The sequence below is a fragment of the Mytilus californianus genome, unplaced genomic scaffold (assembly GCF_021869535.1).
Source record: "Mytilus californianus isolate M0D057914Y unplaced genomic scaffold, xbMytCali1.0.p SCAF_8, whole genome shotgun sequence".
In the NCBI taxonomy this organism is placed as follows: Eukaryota; Metazoa; Mollusca; class Bivalvia; order Mytilida; family Mytilidae; genus Mytilus; species Mytilus californianus.
The window spans coordinates 105,584,124-105,601,342 of NW_026262734.1; the positions used below are offsets into that span (position 1 = coordinate 105,584,124).

General features: G+C 33.2%; 1 protein-coding gene across 2 annotated transcripts in view; it reads right to left on the reverse strand.

Annotated features, from left to right (window-relative positions):
- The window catches only part of LOC127711141 (lysine-specific demethylase 2A-like), a 69,416-nt gene that overhangs the window by 12,230 nt on the left and 39,967 nt on the right, over window positions 1-17,219 (reverse strand). For both annotated transcript variants that reach the window (XM_052217091.1, XM_052217089.1), the window contains exons 6-14: window positions 15,721-15,827; window positions 14,168-14,261; window positions 12,460-12,613; window positions 11,734-11,849; window positions 9,933-10,598; window positions 8,424-8,507; window positions 5,650-5,877; window positions 3,139-3,360; window positions 253-375 (exon numbers count right to left, since the gene is read on the reverse strand). In XM_052217091.1, the coding sequence (XP_052073051.1) occupies window positions 253-375; window positions 3,139-3,360; window positions 5,650-5,877; window positions 8,424-8,507; window positions 9,933-10,598; window positions 11,734-11,849; window positions 12,460-12,613; window positions 14,168-14,261; window positions 15,721-15,827 (1,794 nt within the window). The remainder of the gene's footprint in view (window positions 1-252; window positions 376-3,138; window positions 3,361-5,649; window positions 5,878-8,423; window positions 8,508-9,932; window positions 10,599-11,733; window positions 11,850-12,459; window positions 12,614-14,167; window positions 14,262-15,720; window positions 15,828-17,219) is intronic.

A 17,219-nucleotide genomic window follows, 5' to 3' on the forward strand; every position in this document is an offset into this window, starting at 1 on the left:
AAACACTGTTCTGTTAAAATAAATTCAAGATTTCCTTAGATAGAGTTTATGAAAGAAGATAATTTCTTCTTATTGATTTGTTAGTTTCCTATAGATAATGATAAAAAAAAATCAAAAACAGTTACCCCAAACGTGACAGTGATGTCTTTGTTTTTGCTATGGGCGCTCATTATTACATGAAAGGGACATTTGAATAAATTTTGCGCCAATTGAATCTCTGTAATGAGAATTTGAATTTAAGTTCTAGTTTACCATCTGCTCCTTGACTGTAACCCGTTTTCCTTCAGTTTCCTTTGGTGTATTTTTTACATCAGGTATTGATACTGTTGGTGCTGCTATTGGATCCTCATTTTTTACTTCAGTTTTAACCCTAAGCTAAAACAGACATTATATCATTTTAATAAAGTATTCTATTTAAATTTTTAAAATGGGGTGATGAAAATTTAATATGAGAAAGAATGCATGTGTTGTGCTAAGCATACCCCACTTGTAATTCCAAGCATCAGAAAACTAGAAGGTGTCTGACAGATCTCAAAAGCACACAAACATCACTGTTGAGCTGATGACCAAATATGATGACATTCTGTTCAATAGTTTCTGAGAAAAGTGTGACAAAAAATTTAAGTTGATTCACCAAGACTGAGGTTGAAAAACTCAAAGCATCATTACAATATTAAATACTAGCAAATATGCAAATTTTCAATTTCTTTCACTGTGCCAAAGGGAAAACCATAAATTTAAGAAAGAATGAATCATTTCCCATCAATAAAAAACAGTACTTTCATAATATAGTTTTACTTGATTACATTATTTATTATTAATTTGAAACAAGAGTGCACACACTGAAATGTCTCGCCTGCTTTACTGACCATTGATTTTATGTTGATAGTCCTAAATATAAAGTTTTACTACAAGTATCACATAAACTTAAAATGATCAAAGAAAATGAGATCAAGGTCAGATAAACCAAGCCAGAAATACATGTACAGCTTAAAATAATTCCATACACCAAATATAGTTGACCTATTGCTTATAGTATACAAAAAACAGACCAAACCATGAAAACCTTATATTGAGCAAAGAACCATGAAAATGAACCCTGCCAGACAGACATGTACACCTTACAATCATTCTATGCTTTAAATATAGTTGACCTATTGCACATAGTATCTAAGAAACAAACTTAACCAGGAAAACTTAACATTGATCAATGAACCATGAAAATGAGGTCAAGGTCAGATGAACTCTGCCAGACAGACATGTACACCTTTCAATCATTCTATGCTTAAAATATAGTTGACCTATTGCACATAGTATCTAAGAGACAAACTTAACCAGGAAAACTTAACATTGATCAATGAACCATGAAAATGAGGTCAAGGTCAGATGACACCTGCCAGTTGGACATGTACACCTTACAATCATTCCATACACCAAATATGGTAGACCTATTGCTTATAGTATCTGAGATATGGACTTGACCACGAAAACTTAACCTTGTTCACCGATCCATAAAATTAGGTTGAGGTTAAGTGAAAACTGTCTGACAGGCATGAGGACCTTGCAAAGTACGCACATAACAAATATAGTTATCCTATTACTCATAATAAGAGAGAAATAAAGAATACTATAAATCTTAACTTTTTTTTTTCAAGTAGTCACTGAACCATTAAAATGAGGTCAAGGACAATGGACATATGACAGACGGAAACTTCATAACATAAGGCATCTATATACAAAGTATGAAGGATCCAGGTCTTCTAGACTACCTCTTAAAATATTAAGCTTTTAAGGGGTTTGTTAACGCCGCCGCCGGTTACTATCCCTATGTCGAGCTTTCTGCGACAGAAGTCGCAGGCAGGCTCGACAAAAAATACATTGTATTTCATTTTGTAGAAAGTTTTAAATAAACAAAAGTATTCTCTACTTATATTACTCAACTCAAAAAATTTCTTCAATAAATGCAAAATACTCTCAGATCGGTACTCTGTGTCTTTTGTGTTTTTGTTAGTTTTTTTTTGTGTGCTTTGTATCAATCTGATGAGTTAAGCCCTTTTCAACTGATTTTTATAGTTTGTTCTGATGCTGTACTGTTACACCACTGTCCCAGGTTAGGGGGAGGGTTTGGCGCCAGCAAACATGTTTAAACCAAAACATTTTTTATTTGACTGTCCCAAAGTCAGGAGCCTGTAATTTAGTGGTTGCCGTTTTTGTTACGGTATATCATATTTGATTTTTGTTTATTGTTTTGTACATAAATTGGGCTGCTAATTTTCTTTTTTGGATTATTTTACATATGTCATTTCGGGGTCTTTTATAGCTTATTATGCGGTATGAGTTTTGTTCATTGCTGAAGGTAGTATGGTGACCTATAGTTATTAACTTCTACTTCATTTGGTCTCTGGTGGATAGTTTTCTCATTGGCAATCATATCACATCTTCTTATTTTTAGATATCCATGATAGACATATGTATATAAAGATAATGATGAACCATACTTACTTGCTCAACATTAGTAAATGATCCTCATATAAGTCACAGATGATTTATTCATTACCTTTTCGTATTCATTTATTTCTCAATCATAATCATGTTTGTTTCATATACTACTATTTCATATATTCATATTCATGAGTTCATCTGATTTCATATTTCAGTTGACCTGACCTGAAATGACCTGCAATGACCTGAAGTTCTATACATGTACTAACATTTACATGCACGAGTATGTTTGCATGCTTTCACCTGCGAAAAGTTGTAATTCTAAGGGTACTAATTTTCCACTATTACTCTTGGTTCATTAGTCGATGTACAAGGTAGTTAGTTTAAAACTATGGCTGTTATATTTTCAGTTATGAAATTCTGTATGCCAATCATAAGTATTATAGCAGTTGTAAAGGTATTTCATATATGAGAGTGTCCATTTCTAACTGCGACATAAACTATTAATGACGTTACAATTGATTGACATTGTTGTACATTTCCCTTAGAATCTAACACTGATTTTTTTTATCGAATTTCATTTAATGATCCCTTTAGGAATCATGTAAACATATTCAAACATTTCTATTGTGGTAGAATGTATGTGTGTGAGTACATGTTTGTGTGATTACACATTAAAAGTACACAAACATCTACCTGTAGTGGTCCCTTTGATGTATCATGTAAACACTTGGGACATTCCCATTGTTGTCGGATATCTTCATTGATAACACCTTCACTGTTTAAGTTCTCGTACTTCTGATGTAAACAAGGAACGTGGATGATCTCCCAACACAAACTGCACTCCATTAACTGGTTGGGTTCTGGTTGGTCAGCTTTGTTACAAATCAGACAGGTGGCATTGTGTGGTAATACAGGCTGTAATTTGTAAAAATAAAAGCTATTACAAATCAGAGAGGTGGCATTTTGTTGTAATACAGGCTGTGATATGTAATAAATTGCTTGGCTGAGCGCAGCTGATACGACCGCAGATGTCCAACCCTGAAAAGTTGGGGCCAAAATGGACACAGTATTCACGCTTGATACAGGTCTGAATTTGGATTGTAATTAAATTTTTGACACATAATAGGTTTCTGACACTAAATAACTGTAGTCAAAGAACTTCAAATTGGTTATATGATTTGAATTTATATTCAATTTTTTGCTTTTGTGCAATACACTATGCGAATTGACACCCCCCCCCCAAAAAAAAAAAAAATTTTACTCCGTTTTTTTGCGTTTGTGCAGTTGAATATTAACCCCCCCAAAAAAAATATTTGAAGAAATTTTCTTTTAATTTCTGAAATCTGAAATGAGAAAAATTGTCCCCCTTCAATTTTTTTCACCTCCCCCTTTTCCCTTATTCCAAAAAATAATTCTTTCCCTAAAGTTATGGTCAGTATCTCAGACAATCATCATTTCTTAATACACAATTTACAAGCAGTGTAAGGGAGGTAATCCTAAATAGTTTGAGCCATAACCCCCCAAAGTCAATCCTAACTATTCCTTTGTAGTATGGAAACTTGTGGTATAATTTCAGAGAGATTCATACACTTTAACACAAGTTATTGTCTGGAAACTACAAAAATGCGTATTTGGGCCACTTTTTGGCCCCTAATTCCTACACAGTTGGGACCATAACCCCCAAAATCAATCCCAACCTTCCTTTAGTGGTTATAAACCTTGCGTTAAAATTTTATTGATTTCTATTTACTTATACTAAAGTTATTATCCGGAAACCATCTGTCTTCGGATGACGCTGACAACGACGACGACAACGTGATACCAATATACGACCAAAAAAATTTTAATTTTTGCGGTCGTATAAAAATAATAGCTATTACAAATCAGAGAGGTGGCATTTTGTTGTAATACAGGCTGTGATATGTAAAAATAATAGCTATTACAAATCAGAGAGGTGGCATTTTGTTGTAATACAGGCTGTAACATGTAAAAATAATAGCTATTACAAATCAGAGAGGTGGCATTGTGTGGTAATACAGGCTGTAATATGTAAAAATAATAGCTATTACAAATCAGAGAGGTGGCATTTTGTTGTAATACAGGCTGTAACATGTAAAAATAATAGCTATTACAAATCAGAGAGGTGGCATTGTGTGGTAATACAGGCTGTTATATGTAAAAATAATAGCTTTTACAAATCAGTGAGGTGGCATTTTGTTGTAATACAGGCTGTAACATGTAAAAATAATAGCTATTACAAATCAGAGAGGTGGCATTGTGTGGTAATACAGGCTGTTATATGTAAAAATAATAGCTATTACAAATCAGTGAGGTGGCATTTTGTTGTAATACAGGCTGTAATATGTAAAAATAATAGCTATTACAAATCAGTGAGGTGGCATTTTGTTGTAATACAGGCTGTAACATGTAAAAATAATAGCTATTACAAATCAGTGAGGTGGCATTTTGTTGTAATACCAAAAGTAACAAATAGAGTAATTAATATTGTACAGTGGGAAATTTTGGCAATGATTTTACTTTTTGCTAATTTTGTGATTTTGAAAAATCATGAATATATACCTTCGAGTAAATATGATCTAAAAGAAAGAAAGAAAGCAGGAAATGACAATGCAAAAAATGAAACATCAAGAACAGATTTGGCCCTTGAAATCATAAAATTTAGACTTCAAAAAATTAAACCACTTTACAATAGGTATTTTAATTTGCTTGGACGAATCAATGCTGTCATTTATTGTTTTCAGCTTACATTAAAAAATGCAGGTAGAAGACTATATCATCATAAAACTATTACAAAATAGTATATGTATATGCAAAATAGCTAGAATTGGTCCAGGAATAAAATACGGAGGGAGAGAGTTATCCAAACATCAACCAAATCCTTTACCTATCTAGACAATATGTCAAAAAACTTTTACATTTGATCATCTTTCACATTAATACTTACAGAGAGATGCTGCTTGCTCTTACAACACCCTTCCCCCTTACCTAAATAGGTAGTATGTCATAAAACTTAAATACAACAAGAGGATAGTGATGGGTGCCATCACATCAGACCCTAATCAATATTTTTTTACTATACTTACAGAGAGATGCTGCTTGCTCTTACAACACCCCCCTTTTATACCTTAATAGACCATAGGTCTTAAACTTTAATACATTTTGATCATCTTTCACTAAACTTACAGAGAGACACTGCTTGCTCTTACAACACTGTTTCATTCTGCCTGATCCGCCAAACTTCTTCATATCTTTACAGAAATTACATTCACCACAATCTGATCGTGTACATGGTTCACATTTCTTACACCTTGTTCTCCGACGACGAACAACCTCTGACTTCTGTAATTTTCCCTTTGCAGCTTTTGGTGCTTTCTGTCCAGACGAAGTATATTGTTTTTTTGGCTTGATTGCCTGAAGTAGACAACACAGATAAAATAATACTGAAAGTATAATATAAAATGTTGCCTGTCAAGCTGAATATCCTTACCATTCCAAGGCCCTCTTTTTTTTATGAGGGTTGACAGGTAATGCACAAAGTTGAGGTTTTTAAGTGTTTGCTGTTTGTATACATTTCTTTTTGTTTTTCTGGATTCTCTCTGGTGGAGAGTTGTCCACATCATTTGGTCTATGGTGTAGAGATGTCTACGTCATTTGGTCTCTGGTGGAGGGTTGTCTACGTCATTTGGTCTCTGTTGGAGAGTTGTTTACGTCATTTGATCTATGGTGGAGAGTTGTCCAGGTCATTTGGTCTATGGTGGAGAGTTGTCCATGTCAATTCATCTACAGTTGAGAGTTGGTCTACATCATTTGATCTATGGTGGAGAGTTGTCCATGTCATTGATCTACAGTGGAGAGTTGTTCATGTCATTTTTCTACAGTGGAGAGTTGTCTACGTTATTTGGTCTATGGTGGAGAGTTGTCTACGTCATTTGATCTACAGTGGAGAGGTGTCCATGTCATTTGATCTACAGTGGAGAGTTGTCTACGTCATTTGGTCAATGGTGAGGAGTTGTCCACATCATTTGTTCTACTGTGAAGAGTTGTCTACGTCATTTGGTCTATTGTGGAGAGTTGTCTACGTCATTTGATCTACAGTGGAGAGTTGTCTACATCATTTGATCTATGGTGGAGAGTTGTCTATGTCATTTGATCTACATAGGAGAGTTTTCTACGTCATTTGGTCTATGGTGGAGAGTTGCCCATGTCATTTGATCTACAGTGGAGAGTTGGTCTACATCATTTGATCTATGGTGGGGAGTTGTCTACATCATTTGATTTACAGTGGAGAGTTGTCCACATCATTTGGTCTATGGTGTAGAGTTGTCTACGTCATTTGGTCTATGGTGGAGAGTTGTCCATGTCATTTGATCTACATTGGAGAGTTGTCTACGTCATTTGGTCTATGGTGGAGAGTTGTCTATGTCATTTGATCTACAGTGGAGAGTTGTCTACATCATTTGATCTATGGTGGAGAGTTGTCCATGTCATTTGATCTACATTGGAGAGTTGTCTACATCATTTGGTCTATGGTGGAGAGTTTTGTATACATCATTTGATCTACAGTGGAGAGTTGTCCACATCATTTGGTCTATGGTGGGGAGTTGTCCACATCATTTGGTCTATGGTGTAGAGTTGTCTACGTCATTTAGTCTCTGGTGGAGGGTTGTCTACGTCGTTTGGTCTATGGTGGAGAGTTGTTTATGTCATTTGATCTACAGTGGAGAGTTGTCTACATCATTTGATCAATGGTGAAGAGTTGTCTACATCATTTGGTCTATGGTGTAGAGTTGTCTACGTCATTTGATCTACATTGGAGAGTGTCTACATCATTTGGTCTATGGTGGAGAGTTGTCTACATCAATTGGTCTCTGGTGGAGGGTTGTCTACATCATTTGATCTATGGTGGAGAGTTGTCTACAACATTTTGTCTATGGTGGAGAGTTGTTTTCGTCATTTGGTCTTAGTCTATGGTGGAGAGTTGTCTACATCATTTGGTCTATGGTGGAGAGTTGTCTACATCATTTGGTCTCTTGTGGAGGGTTGTCTACATCATTTGGTCTATTATGGAGAGTTGTATACATCATTTGGTCTATGGTTGAGAGTTGTCTACAACATTTTGTCAATGGTGGAGAGTTGTTTTCGTCATTTGGTCTTAGTCTACGGTGGAGAGTTGTCTACATCATTTGGTCTATTATGGAGAGTTGTCTATGTCATTTGGTCTATGGTGGAGAGTTGTCTACTTTATTTGATCTATTGTGGAGAGTTGCCTACATCATTTGGTCTATGGTGGAGAGTTTTTTATGTCATTTGGTCTATGGCGGAGAGTTGTCTACGTTATTTGATCTATTGTGGAGAGTTGTCTCATTGGCAATCATACCATATCTTCTTATTTTTATACCAAGGACTTTTAGCATTAGTTAGATGATTGGTTTCTTATTGTTTACTTAACATCACGTGGCAAATATTTCATGTATATTCCAACTGATCATTTATACAATATCTCATATTTTCACCAGTGTTTTTTCAGTACACCTGTTTATATTTTTTGTGTTTCTTTTTACGAAGACCTATGTATGATAAATTGTACACTGGGAGCTTAAATGCAATCTTATTTTCACAAATTGAAATAAAGCAAACTGTTTGTTCCCCCAGTCAATATTTTAGGTTTACAATTTTTGAGTCATGAACTTTTTTATTTCACATAACTGTATATTTTTGCTAACAAACACTTCAACAAAAACATTAGAAGTAATAGTAAGACTGTCATGAAAAGTTAAGGAGTTTTATGTAAATAATTAGACAGATTTAAAAATTTCACTTTAATATTAAATCCCTATTTTTGTTCTTGCTTGTTCATGTTGATTGTCTGATGCTAGCAAATGTTTACGTACAATTCCTTTATCACCCACTTCAGATCTACCGGTTATACATGATTTCCATCTTATATATTCTCATACCTTCTTTGATGGTGGCCAGTAAGTAATGGCCTCTCCTGTGATTGCAAGCTGTGCATTGTCCTGAAGATGATCTATTACCAATTGCTGCAAAAAAAACATCGCTAAATAACTTGGATAGTTTCAAAGCTTCAAATACTCAAACAAGAAAATATTCAAAATTAGTTCTGCTAATAAACATTTAAAATGTTTTCCCTTTGTCTTTGTTTGTACAAAATAAAAAATATCAAGATGACAAATTTTTATTAAGGGTACCAGACTACCTTTATTACAAAAACACAATTTCTTCTCTGAATAATCTTTCACATTATCTCCCTTTTTAATAATATAATTTCTATCAAAGACCAGATCTGTCAACAGTTAAATTAATGCTTCAAAAGTTAGTAATGAAAATATAACATTATTGAGACAGCAACCTGACAATAAATGGGGAATGAATCCATGGGAAAAGGATGATGCCCCCACTTACATATAACGTTATAAAGGGACATAACTCAAGAACTGTAAAAGTGACACTACCCAAATTTGTACTTGATATGAGTTTTGTGTTAATAAGCATTGTTTATAAGTTTCATAACATTTAGTTGAGGTAAACTGAAGTTAGAGAATGGAAAAGAAAAATTCAGCTTTTTTCAAAGGGGCATAACTCTAGAACGGTAAAAGTGACAGCACCAAAATTCGAACTTGATCTGTGTTTCGTGGTAATTAGCATTGTGCAAAAGTTTCATAATATTTGGTTGAGGCAAACTAAAGTTAGAGAACAGAAATGAATATTTCAGCAATTTTTCCATTTGTACAGGGGCATAACTCTAAAACAGTAAAAGTGACGCCACCAAATTCAAACTTGATCTGTGTTTTGTGGTAATAAGTATTGTGTATAAGTTTCATAACATTTGGTTGAGGCAAACTAAAGTAAGAGAACGGAAACAAACAATTCAGCAATTTTTCCATTTGTAAAGGGGCATAACTCTAGAACGGTAAAAGTAATGCCACCAAAATTCAAACTTGATCTGTGTTTTGTGGTAATAAGCATTGTGTATAAGTTTCATAACATTTGGCTGAAGCAAACTAAAGTTAGAGAACGGAAACTAATTTTGGGACGTACGTACGGACAAGGGTAAAACTTAATGCCCCCTCTGCTACAGCAGGGGCATAACTAATAAAATCACAAAGGAAATTTGTGTGTATAGTCTATTTAATTCAATATTATTTATATTATATATTGTTCTTATTGAAATTAACACATAACAAGTCAGTCATCTTTTAATCAAGTTTTGAACAAGTGGATTTTCTGGAATTGATGTAACTAACAGTCAAACCTGTATAAAAAGGTCACCATCGGACCCAGAGAAAACTGATGTTATAAGAGAAGTGAACTTTGAATTGAGGTTCATAATGCAAATATTTTACTACATTAGGACAAGAAGAAAGTGACATGACAAAACAGGGCTTCATGTAAAAGAAGTGACCTTTATTGCAGGTTTGACTGTATCTAGATTTTCAGTTACTTACTTTTGCATCTCTGAGTACACCCTCAGGATCAATCAGATCTTTTGGGATACCTTTCTTAGATGAAGGCAAGTCTTCCAACCATTCAATCATTTTTTTCAATCCTTTAATCTCCCACTTCGTTAAATGAACATTCTTACGTTCTCGTTTCGGTCGTCTGATTTCAATGGATCCTGACGAACTGTTTGAATCCTCATTCATTTTCAATTTGCTTGCTTTGGAAGTGATTTCTTTTGATACATTTGAAAAATCAATATCACCATGGTGACCAGCAATATCATCTGGTCTTTCATATATTTCAGTGTCTGCAGAACTACAACTATCCGATGTGGATTTTCGTGGTGATTGTTTCAACTTGGTAGCTGATTTTTCGTCATCAGCAGAAGGAGATTTTTTCACAGTTTGGTGGTCTATTCTAGTGAGTTCTATTTTGATACTTTTTGAAATATTTGAAGTTCCAATTTCTGGAGAATTTTTTGATTCCATTTGTCCATTTTCTTGTGAACATCGTGATGAAGGTCGAGAATCATCCTGACAATCTGGTTTCTCATCCTCCTGATTCTCAGATGGAAGCTCAATGCACTGTTTCCCTGTCAGACAGCACAAATATTGAGCCAAAACATACCATGCTATTTCTGCATAAAATGGATACCGAAATTTATGAGGCACCTGCAAGTTAAATCAGTCTTATAATAGAATCACAGCCAAAATTGTAAAAATGCTATGTACAAATGTATCAATTTGATTTGTTACAACATATTCGTGAGGTTTTTTTTATTGTCATTTTGAATCACATCAGTATATACAAGTGATTGTGATTTAAGATTAATATCAAGGTATTATATTTCTCATATGTAAATAGCAAAGAAATCAATACACATATTTTAAATGCAACAAATACCCACAAATTTTCCATCTACCATTCTAACCTGAAATATTTAATAAATAACTAGAGGTTCCAAGGGGCCTGAATTACTCACTTTGATTTTATTTTTACCAAAATAGCCAAAAAAATAAGCTTTTCATCAGAACCTTAGTAATAACATATGAAAAATATCTGGGCTCTCTGTCATAAAACTTTACTCGGTACTCTTGAGAACAAAAACTGTGCTCGAAACACCAAATCCAACATTTTAATGGTTGATTTCTGAGATAATGGTACTCAAAAGATTTATGACTGTAAGCCCTGGTTATTGTTGTTTCAATTGGTTTAGTGTAAATAGAGAAGATCTTTGAAAATCTGACTAATGCACCCCTTTTTTTGGCCAATAAAAGCCATACTGGAACAAAGTCATAACATTTGGTAAGTATCTTCTAAGGAACATGGTTTGTTTATCTTCTCTTGAAAAAAGAAAACAAACTGCAATATCCTAATAAGAATCAATGTAAAATTTGACCCCAGTTTTGGCCATTTTGTTTTTCATATAAGGTAAAAAAAAGAATTAAAAAGGAATTTACTTTAAAGCAATTATTGCAGGATTATCTGAAATTTTTACTGTTTAGCTAATTAAAGGATTTTCTCGCTGTGTTGAAGACCCATTGGTGGCCTTCGGCTGTTTTCTGCACTTTGGTCGGGTTGTTGTCTCTTTGACACATTCCCCATTTCCATTCTCAATTTTATCTTATATGAAACATAAGATTATGTACAATAGTTGATCAGCACTGACTACTGAACTCATCTTGCTGATATAAACTTTTGATATCAATTTCATAAAACATGTGATACTATAAATTCCCCTTGTAAAAAAATGTGATTCTATAAATTCCCCTTGTATAAAAATGACAAGTATAATAGTCTACTTACATGTGTTCTGTCCTCAATATCAGACACGGTTAACTGTGTCTCCATGTTGTAATTGTGCAGAAAATTACCTCCAAACACTAAAGAGTCTTCAGGAGTGTATACTCCATGAATCCAACCTAAAAACACAGAACGTTCAAATTATTCATACCGTAATCAAAATGACATTTAAATATTTATATTTTTTTTAATAAATGAATCAAATGTTCCTTATGAAGTTTTGAGAAATAAGGGAAAAATAAATCAATACCTGTTTAAAGCTTTTAAAAATTTTACAAGATGAAGTATGTTTCTGAAGTTCTTTTAATATTCGCTAAGTTTCCAACATCTTGAGGTGCCTAAACAGTTGAATGGTCTAGCTAGCGCATCTACAGTGACATTTGCCTGTCAACACTCATGGCACAGTGCGTTTTGCTCCAATCTTACTTTCAATGATTGTCAGATTTCTTCCCAAAGATAGGTAGCTATCTCTGATTATGGACCGTCTTCTTGAACAACATAAACTGGTCTTTACAGTTATTTTTTTTTTAACTGTGACAGAAATCCTTTGCAAACTCCCTTTCTGGGAGAAATATCTTTAAACAAATGATTGGAACTCTATGTTTCCAACAGAAATTAATATCATTTTTCTATCACTATTCTACTGTCTTACTTGCAATAAATTGGCTACCACTTAAAACCATAAACTGAAATACGCATATAGTTTCAGTTTCCAAGGTAACTACTTACCTGATGGTATGATGAAAGTGTACCCAGCATGCAGTGTAATTCTCTCACATCCCTCAACCTTGTCTGCCAAGAAAATGTCACCTTGTTTCCCTGACAACACCCAGGTTAAGTAGATTTCCATGTTTTTTGGTGTTGGTGGAATTAACCAAAATACCTGAAAACAGAAACATCTTAAATCCACTTTGTATGTGCTGTTTGTTTTTCAATTACTATGTGTACATGAAGTGGTGTTTTCAACACTCTGTATTTCCATTTCTTTTATTCCCTTTTTTGTACATGTGTGTCGTATATTCACAGACCAAACTTGTGTGAAAAATATTTAAATATAAATCAAAGCACTTGTGATTGCTTTCATTTGGCATTCTGAACTGAAATGTATTATTAAAGCAATGGAATAAATTTAGACAAAAGTTTTCAACTAGAGTTATTTTCCTTTGTCCATAACTATAATTAGAACAGATAGATTCATTCACCATATACTGTATATGCAACTTTAATATAAGATTTTTAATAAAAATAGTTTTTTTTTGTCAAGTAATGTTATTCAAAATAACATCATTTTGTATCTTCATTTCACAGCACTATGTTAGTTAAGGTAAAGATGAGGTCTGGAATAAAGGTAAATATAGCTGTTAAGCCAGTGACAATAGGGTTTTGTGTGCATAATTTACTCGAAATAATTTTAGAATAACTAATCAGAGAGTTCAAGTAAGGATAAATATTAAACTGGTGACCAAACAACACATTAATTCAGGAATGCACACAAGTTAATTATCAGTCGGCGGCGTCCACAAATATTCACTCTGTGGTTAAAGTTTTTCAAATTTTAATAACTTTCTTAAACTATCCTGCATTTCAACCAAACTTGGACAGAAGCTTGTATATGATCATAAAATAGTATCCAGAACTTAATTTTGTAAAAAAAAACATTCTGTTTATCGGTATTTTACTCATAAATGGACTTAGTTTTTCTGCCAGTTAACATTACATTTACTCTGTGGTTAAAAGTTTTTCAAATTTTAATAACTTTCTTAAACTATCCTAGATTTGTACCAAACTTGGACAGAAGCTTGTTACAACCATAAGATAGTATCCAGAAGAAGATTTTGTGAAAAAAAAAATCCTGTTTATCTGTATTTTACTCATATATGGACTTAGTTTTTCTGCCAGTTAACATAACATTCACTCTGTGGTTAAAGTTTTTTAAATTTTAATTACTTTCTTAAACTATCCTGGATTTGTACCACACTTGGACAGAAGCTTGTTTGTGATCATAAGATAGTATTCAAAAGTTTTGTAAAAATTTATTTCCTGTTTTTCTGTATATTACTTATAAATGGACATAGTTTTATTCCAGTTAACATTACGTACAGTCTGCAGTTTTTCAAAAGCATTTATTAGATTCATAAACCTTCTTGGATTTTTACCAAAATTGAACAGAACTTCTTACAATCAAAAGATAGTATCTAGAGGAAAATTTTTAATAATTTTTTCCCCATTTTTGTTGAGCCTGTGACTAACAGCAAAAGTAGGCGAGACACTGGGTTCCGCGGAACCCTTACGAATTTTTCTATATTTGAATTCTTGGATTAGTTATTCTTTTTATTACACTGACCATGGCTTTTTAAAAATGAAAATAGCAAAGATTTGAAAATTAAAAAATTACAACTATTATGGTATTTAAATAAAACATACAACTTGCACTTACTTTTTTCCCGTGTAGTATATGATACCAGACAGAGGTACCACCAAAGTCTACATGGAAATCTGTATAACATCCCTTCACACTCATCAGACAATACCTAAAATCATCACAAAAATGTTAATATACATAGAATGATGGCATTTTTGTTTTTGATACTGACTTTACCAGGAAGAATTTCAAGGGAGCCCGCTAGGGTGAGCTGATAAGGTCAATATCAAAAAATAAAATGCCATAATTTCTCTTACCTGTATGTTTTTTTTTGGTTGAGAATATGAAGAAAAATGAAATAGTTTGTAAAAACGACTTTTACACCTACAAAACATTGGGGTAGTTGTTCGGTTGTATGAATGAAGTCACATGCATTTCATTGATGAAATGACGTGGATGGACTTGAGGACGTGATGTTTCTGCACTGATGCATGACTTCATTGCTTAATATTTTCCAGTATCAAGTCGTGCCAATGATTTCAAATATTAGGCAGTAAGATCAAAGGGAAAATGTACAAACTGACAATAAACAATTGTACTGTATAAATCAGGTCGTTAGTTTTCTCGTTTGAATGGTTTCACATTTTGTCATGTCGAGGCTTTTTATAGTTGACTTACTTGACTATATGGTATGGATTTTTCTCATTGTTAAAGGCCGTACAGTTGCCTATAATTGCTTTTATTATAGTCATTTGAACTCAGGTGGATAGTTGTCTCATTGGCAACCATACCACATCTCCTTATTTTTATACTTGATGAATGAATTTTTGAATATATATATATATCACTCTTATGCTGTGCTGTTTGTATGGTATTAACAGAAGCATATGTGTGGTATTCACCTACCTACCTACCTAGTTCTTTTTATGCCTGGAGGCACATAGGGCAAGGACTAGATATTTTCACCACTGAGACAGTAACAACAAAAATTTTTGCAAAAAGTCAATCTTTGATATGAACTATCTAAATAGGCAAAGAAAAATGTACCTTTATGACTTACTTTTCGAGATATTTAAGTTTGAAATTTGCATGTTTCATGTAAGAACACAAAATTTCATTTTTCAATACTTTTTCATAAACTAATTTTCAAAAGGAAAGAGATATTTTCACCCATTTTTTTTTTAAATGTTCCTTTATTTATAGGCCTTTAAGGAAGTCCCTAAAGTGAATGCTGAATATGATTACTTTTTTGTGAAATCATACAATTATTAGCAATAGAAAGCCATAGACAATTTTCTTCCCTGTACAAATGCATATAGTAAACTTATACAGTGGATTTTTTTCTGGCAATTTCTGTGTAACATTCTTTAAGTAGTATATAGTAGATTGCAATAAAAAAGTTGGTCCACGTGTTAATTTTTTAGCTAGAAATAGAAAACCTAGTTTTTTTAAATGCTCGAAATCCCACTTCCCTTTTTGGTGCTAAATTACATTGTTATGCATTCTTAATGTAACATCGTAGTGCACCTATTCCAGCCATACATCAAAACACTATATAAAATTAATGTCATATACTAAATTCTTGATAGTAGAAATGTTGTCTCCATTTGCCTCAAATTTTAACCTACTTTTGAACTTTTGGGTATTTCATCTTGTCAATAATGTTTGTGGATTCTGTCTGACAGTCTTTGTAGTGTCTTGGCCATACTGTATCCACCCAATCCACTTGTCTGACCTACAAAGAAAGAATAAACAACTTTAGTTGATCCCTATATCAAACAATATGTCGTCATCTGACTTAGAAGCAAGTCCTTTGTCAACGACCATAATTTATTACAGATTTTTTTAATAACTTTTCAGCTGACAGATTCAGTAATTTTTACAAAATGAAGGTTCTGAATCCGACAGGAACTGGCATTCTGATATCTGATCGATATATCTGTATGCAGTTTTTCCTGAAATGGCAATAATTAATCTCACATTTTTGTCCATTTTTCAAAAATTGCAATAATAAATGCACGCAATAATTTCTGAATTACAGTAACATGTTTTATAGGCAATTCTTTCTAAATTCCTTTAGTTATATATCACCCCATCTATCTATTCATTGTTCCTTCTGCAAACATTCTTAATAGGTTAAAAGTGCACACACTGAAATGTCATGCCTGCTGTACTAACCATTGATTTTATGTTGAAAGTCTTAAAGATAAACGTTTTACTACAAGTGTCTCATAAACTTAACATTCTTAAAGATCAGTGACAATGATGTCAAGGTCAGATAAATATTGTCAGACAGACATGTACACCTCACAATCTTTCCATTCACCAAATATAGTTGAACTATTGCTTATAGTACTGTAAATTCAGAAATAAATTCGAGGTTTTTATTATTACGAATAATGCAACTGGTTGAGGATCGCAATAATAAAAACTCACATTCTGATATCTGGTACTTATGTCTTTATACAGATTTTCTTATAATTGCAATAATTAATCTCACATTTTTGTCCATTCTTCAAAAATGGCAATAATAAATGCACGCAATAATTTCTGAAGTTACAGTAGTTGAAAAACAAACCAAAACACAAAAACTTAACATTGACCAATGAACCATGAAAATGAGATCAAGGTCAGATGAAACATGCGAGACTGACATGAACACCTTACTATCATTCCATACACCACATATAGTTGCCCCATTGCTTATAGTATCTGAGAAATGGACCTAATCACATAACTTTAACCTTGATTGCTGATCCATAGAAAGAGGTCGCGGTAAGGTGAACCCTGTCTGACAGACATGTAGACTTTGTAAGGAGCCCATATACAAATATAGTATTCTTATTACTCATAATAAGTGAGAAATACACATGAAAAAAAAAAGCTATAATTTTTTTTCAAGCAGTCGCTGATCCATGAAAATAAGGTCAAGGACAATGGACACATAAAAGACAAGTTTTTGTAACATAAGGAATCTGCATACAAGGTATGAAGCATCCGTCTTTCACATTCTGAAATATAAAACTTTATACAAATAGTTTATGCTGGCTCCATATAGTAATTCCTATGTCTAACATACACTGACAAAAGTCACAGACGAGACAAAAATTATCTTGTTTTACAGTAG